This window comes from Palaemon carinicauda, chromosome 36 (genome assembly GCF_036898095.1).
Source record: "Palaemon carinicauda isolate YSFRI2023 chromosome 36, ASM3689809v2, whole genome shotgun sequence".
NCBI lineage: Eukaryota > Metazoa > Arthropoda > Malacostraca > Decapoda > Palaemonidae > Palaemon > Palaemon carinicauda.
The window spans coordinates 6,580,162-6,585,161 of NC_090760.1; the positions used below are offsets into that span (position 1 = coordinate 6,580,162).

At 36.2% G+C, this 5,000-nt stretch overlaps 1 protein-coding gene across 1 annotated transcript in view; it reads left to right on the plus strand.

The window, feature by feature from the left end:
* Positions 1–5,000, plus strand: part of LOC137628313 (uncharacterized) — a 41,054-nt gene that overhangs the window by 7,344 nt on the left and 28,710 nt on the right. The window contains exons 7-9 of the mRNA XM_068359475.1: positions 1,489–1,655; positions 2,377–2,521; positions 2,613–2,735. Of these exons, the coding sequence (XP_068215576.1) occupies positions 1,489–1,655; positions 2,377–2,521; positions 2,613–2,735 (435 nt within the window). The remainder of the gene's footprint in view (positions 1–1,488; positions 1,656–2,376; positions 2,522–2,612; positions 2,736–5,000) is intronic.

The following is a 5,000-nucleotide window of genomic DNA, read 5'->3' on the forward strand; positions in this document are numbered from 1 at the left end:
CGTATTTACACCGAACGAACACTATTCACTAACTGAGTTTTGTTCCACCGTGGCTCGCTTCGCTTGCAATTTAACATTATCTCGTTGCTCCTCTATTCTGGCAAGTGGTACATGATGCACTACGCACGTAAAATTATTTTGGCGGGCAAAAATTTGGTGACCCAACTGCCTACACACTATCCGAACAATTACCTTCCGGTAAACGCAATATGAAAAAATGCTTTTCGTATGTTGAATTATTGAAGTGAGGTATACCATAGCAGCAAAATTCTTCAGCTTTGGAGCTTTGGAAAGTTACTAACTCCCCATTTTCTAGCAAAAATTGATATGAACAACATCAACCCTTTTTATTTCCTTCGCATACAATATTTTAGTTCTATAATTGGGAATTGCCTTTAAACACTCCTCGTCTGTTTTAAATCTTTCGCATGCACCCTGCTACCCTCCTTGATTTATCTGATCGATGACTCAACTTGTCTCTCATCCTATTTTCAAGTATCCGGTCTCCATCCCCTTTGTCTAATCTTCCTGGTTTCCATTTATTCCTCAGAAGGTCGCAAAAATTCAATCAGATTGATATAAGCATATACGGGCAGAAACAAGTTATCAGTGGGAGGGGAGAGCAATAACGATAATATACAAAAAACCGAAATACTGCTACAGTGTACGAGCTTGTGATACTCGTGCGGTACATCCTCGTAATCTTACTGCGGTTCTCTTTCACTTTCAATTTTCTCTTTACAATTTTTTCAGTATCGGTTTCATGTCCACAGTTTCTCTTCACTATCTCCAATCATCACCTTAACTGTAAAGCAAATGCCATTCCACACTGATCGCTGGACTCATTTTCATTCCCATAAGTTTGCACGTCCATTTCATAGTGACGTTTCCTTGGCTTTTTTTCTCCGTCACTTTATGTAGGTCAATTAGACATGAAAACAAAAATACATAATTCATTCTTATCCCAGTCAATCCACATGCCTTAGTTAGTTCATAAAAGCTTTTTAATCATTGTCAAGCAATTACGTTTTGCCACATGGATCCTCATTACCCTCCTTGTTGCAGCAATTTATTATAAGCACTGAAGCTTTTTTCCTAATGATTTTCAAATTTCCAAGAAATGTATTTGATGTTGAAGACTTGATCTTCATAACCATCATCGTAGTCTAAACCTTCCTTGTCTAATTCGACTGATTCTCCCTTTTTCTCAGTCAGTTTTACCATAAACCTTTAACAATATACCCAGTGAATGTTAAACCTGTATAAGTCTTCCAATGAATGACAAATGAAATATCTTATTTGAAACAAAACACTAGGTTTCATTTATTAAATCTAAGTTTGAGTTAGTCATTAATGGCATATTTATGATTCAATATGACGTTTACAACGGTTTTCATAGGGTGAATTCCCTGTAGGTACTTTGAGCTCCATTAGTCACCAACTTTGTTAATATTGCTCTATCTTCTTTCCACGATGTTGGCAACATAGGTTTTGAAGGAGAAGTTTGTGTTCATAGGCCCTGACATTGAATTCATCATCCTAGCGGAAACATTTGGAGGAAGGAAGTTTCATTATGGCCATCAGTGCTTCTATCCCCAGGGAGCAGCCTTTCCAGTTCCTCCAGGGGCGCCTTACTTACAGCTATTTAATAAAATGTGAGTTTCTTCTTTTCCGGTTCCTGAAGGTGCTTCTCACTCACAGCTACTCTGTGAAACCTGAGTTAATTTCTTTATGGTGCAATTGAGGTACTTGTTTTATGAGATAACAAGATTTTTATCTGTAAGAGGTTCCTCCTACCCATCAGGTTCCTAAGAAAATGTATACTGTAGAGTACTTTCTGTTGAAGACATCTAGCAGCCATAAAGTTTCCTGGAAGGAGAAAATTCGTGTGTATTTGATGAGGGCCCCTAATCTGCCTTTTTTTTTTAATGGAGTGGGATTTATTTTTCTTCTTAATAGGCCTCTCTTCTTGATTCATCAATTTTCCACCTTATGGAAATAATTTTACTTTCTTTTTCAGAACAATTATCAATAATCATACTCGAAACATAGATGTTAATAGTATTCTTTCATGGCAAATAGACAGAAACATCTGCTCTAGTAGGTCTTAGTCACTGAAAGGATAGGAATCTGTCATTGGCCTTCACTTTTAAGAGAGGCTGATTAAAGGATTTAGGAAAGATGGAGTGGGATAGAGAAAATAGTCAAACCAAAGTGTATAATGCTCTTGCACTCTATGCTATAGAAGTTTACCCACATTCTAGAATTAAAGAGACATATTATTGAATCACCTTTCAAAGAAGTTTATCCAGCACCCAAAATGTAGTATGGCGTTCTACAGGTGTATTAATTAATGATTCCCTCTAATTTTTGAAGAACTCTGAGACTTGTGGAAGGAGGGTTCTACGATAAATGGGAAACAGACGCCGTCTGGAACGTAACAAAAGGCTCCTCCAGTACAGCCAGTGCAGACGAGGAGGACGATTCTGGGTCACGGTCATTCACTGTCATCCAGCTTCAGGTGTGACACCCATCTGCAATTATTTAGTTAACAATTAACTTAATTTATTATAGTATCTAGTAATATACACAATATCCTGGTGCACTTACAGTCCAATATTGCACTTGACCAGTATTTGGATAAGGAACTTTCACATGAATACCAGGCTAACGTTACCATGTTTATATTTACTGTTTGGGTATTCATCAACAAAGCTAAACCATTGAGGGATCTGGTCAGTATTTGGGAAGGTAGCCAGAAGGTCTCAATACGCTGGTGCTTGAGCTTGGGGAATCAACCTCATTCCAGATGTCAATGTTAAGTCATTTGCAACAACGCTTGTGAGTAAAAGTTTAGCAGTAATAGGTCACAATATGGCATTAGAAGCCAACAAAATATATTGATATTTGTTATGGGAGGAGTCCTGGTAGACAAGTCGAGTCCCACTCAAACTCAACAGTTTCTTGTAGTGTCTACAACCTCATCATCCTAGTGAGCTAAGGATTGGGGGGTTTGAGGGAAGCTATAGCTCTACCTACTGAGTCATAAGCAGCCATTGCATGGCCCTCCCTGGTCCTAGCTTGGTTGGAGGGAGGGTTTGGGTGTTGATCATATGAATATATGGTCAATCTCTAGGGCATTGTCATTGTCCCTTGCTTCTGCCATTCATGATCAGCCTTTAAAACTTGTACTGGAAAATGTGCTTAGGTAAAAAACTTTAAGTATTTCACCAGACCCAAGCAACTTGTAGATAACCTTGATGTATTTTCAGGCCGCCTTCTTTCTGGTCTTGATTGGGTATTCGTTGGGTGCTGTCGTCCTGGTAATGGAGATCCTGATGGCCCCGAAATCATCGAAGTATTAAGCCCGGAATCTCAGATGGATTTTGAATATGATGACCTGAAGAAATTTAAGTTTTGTTTTATTATCGTTAGCGCAATTCTTTTCAAGAGTTTGATTACGTGAAAATAAATTATTGAATTTGGTTTATAGATTCCAAAATTTCCTAGAGTTTATTCGAGTTGGTGATTGTGGCTCAGAAATTCCAAAATTTTGAAAAGTTATTTTGAGGTTTGGTTTTGATTTATAGAAACAAATATTTTCAAGAGATCAGATAAAAAATATCTTATATTTCTGTTCAGAAATTGTGAAATACTCTCAGTTCGAGTTTCCAAGAGACAAATGGATCAATATATTATTTCTTTTAGTGATTCTATTGTGTGATATTGGAATCATATTTCATCTCTATCATATGAGCAGTGTTGGCTTAAAGCTAATTTCGTCTAACTACAAAGAAGATAGTAGACTTCGGTATAAAAGTGACTACTTAACATAAGATCAATGACAGATATACTTTTTCATAATCAATTCACACTTCCTATTTTGTCAAAAAATGATAATGAATTACAATTTTATGTTATCATTAAGGAAGACACATGCTTTGCCACAATAAGTAATCAGAGGATGGTTCATGGTATATCCTAATCTGGGCTTATAGCACCCTGCTTTTCCAACTAGGGTTGTAGCTTAGCAAATAATAATAATAATAGAATGGAAATGAGAAATTAAATGTCTCATTTAGTAACATCACGTTAATTGTTAAGTGCAATAACATGAATAAAGAATTATAAAATTAAGAAATGCTGATGAATGAGTAATTGGATGCTTGTTATTTGACGTCAACACTACGGGATCCCTATCATTGAGAACTAGAACTAAGATTGAAAAGAAACAATAAAAAAAAATCGAGTTTTTTCTCTAAATTCTAGCCTCCAAAAATTCCAGTGACGACATTTCACAAAAAAAATCTAGCTACGATGTTTCCAAAAATTCCAGCTACGATGTTTCCAAAAAATCTAGCTACGTTTCCAAAACATCTAGGTACGGTGTTTCTAAAATTCCAGCTACAATGTTTCCCAAAATTCCAGTGATGATATTTCCAAAATATCTAGCTTTGATGTTTCCAAAATTCTAGCTTCAATGTTTCCAAAATATCTAGCTTTGATGTTTCCAAAATTCTAGCTTCAATGTTTCCAAAATATCTAGCTTTGATGTTTCCAAGATATCAAGCTTCGAGGTTTCCAAAATTTCTAGCTACGATATTTCCAAAAATTCTAGCAACGATGTTTCCAAACATTCCAGCTACGATGTTTCCAAAAAATCTAGCTATGATGTCTCCAAAAATTCTAGCAACGATGTTTCCAAACATTCCAGCTACGATGTTTCCAAAAAATCTAGCTATGATGTCTCCAAAAATTCTAGCAACGATGTTTCCAAACATTCCAGCTACGATGTTTCCAAAAATCTAGCTATGATGTCTCCAAAAATTCTAGCAACGATGTTTCCAAACATTCCAGCTACGATGTTTCCAAAAATTTAGCTATGATGTCTCCAAAAATTCTAGCAACGATGTTTCCAAAATATCTAGCTTTGATGTTTCCAAAATTCTAGCTTCAATGTTTCCAAAATATCTAGCTTTGATGTTTCCAAAATTCTAGCT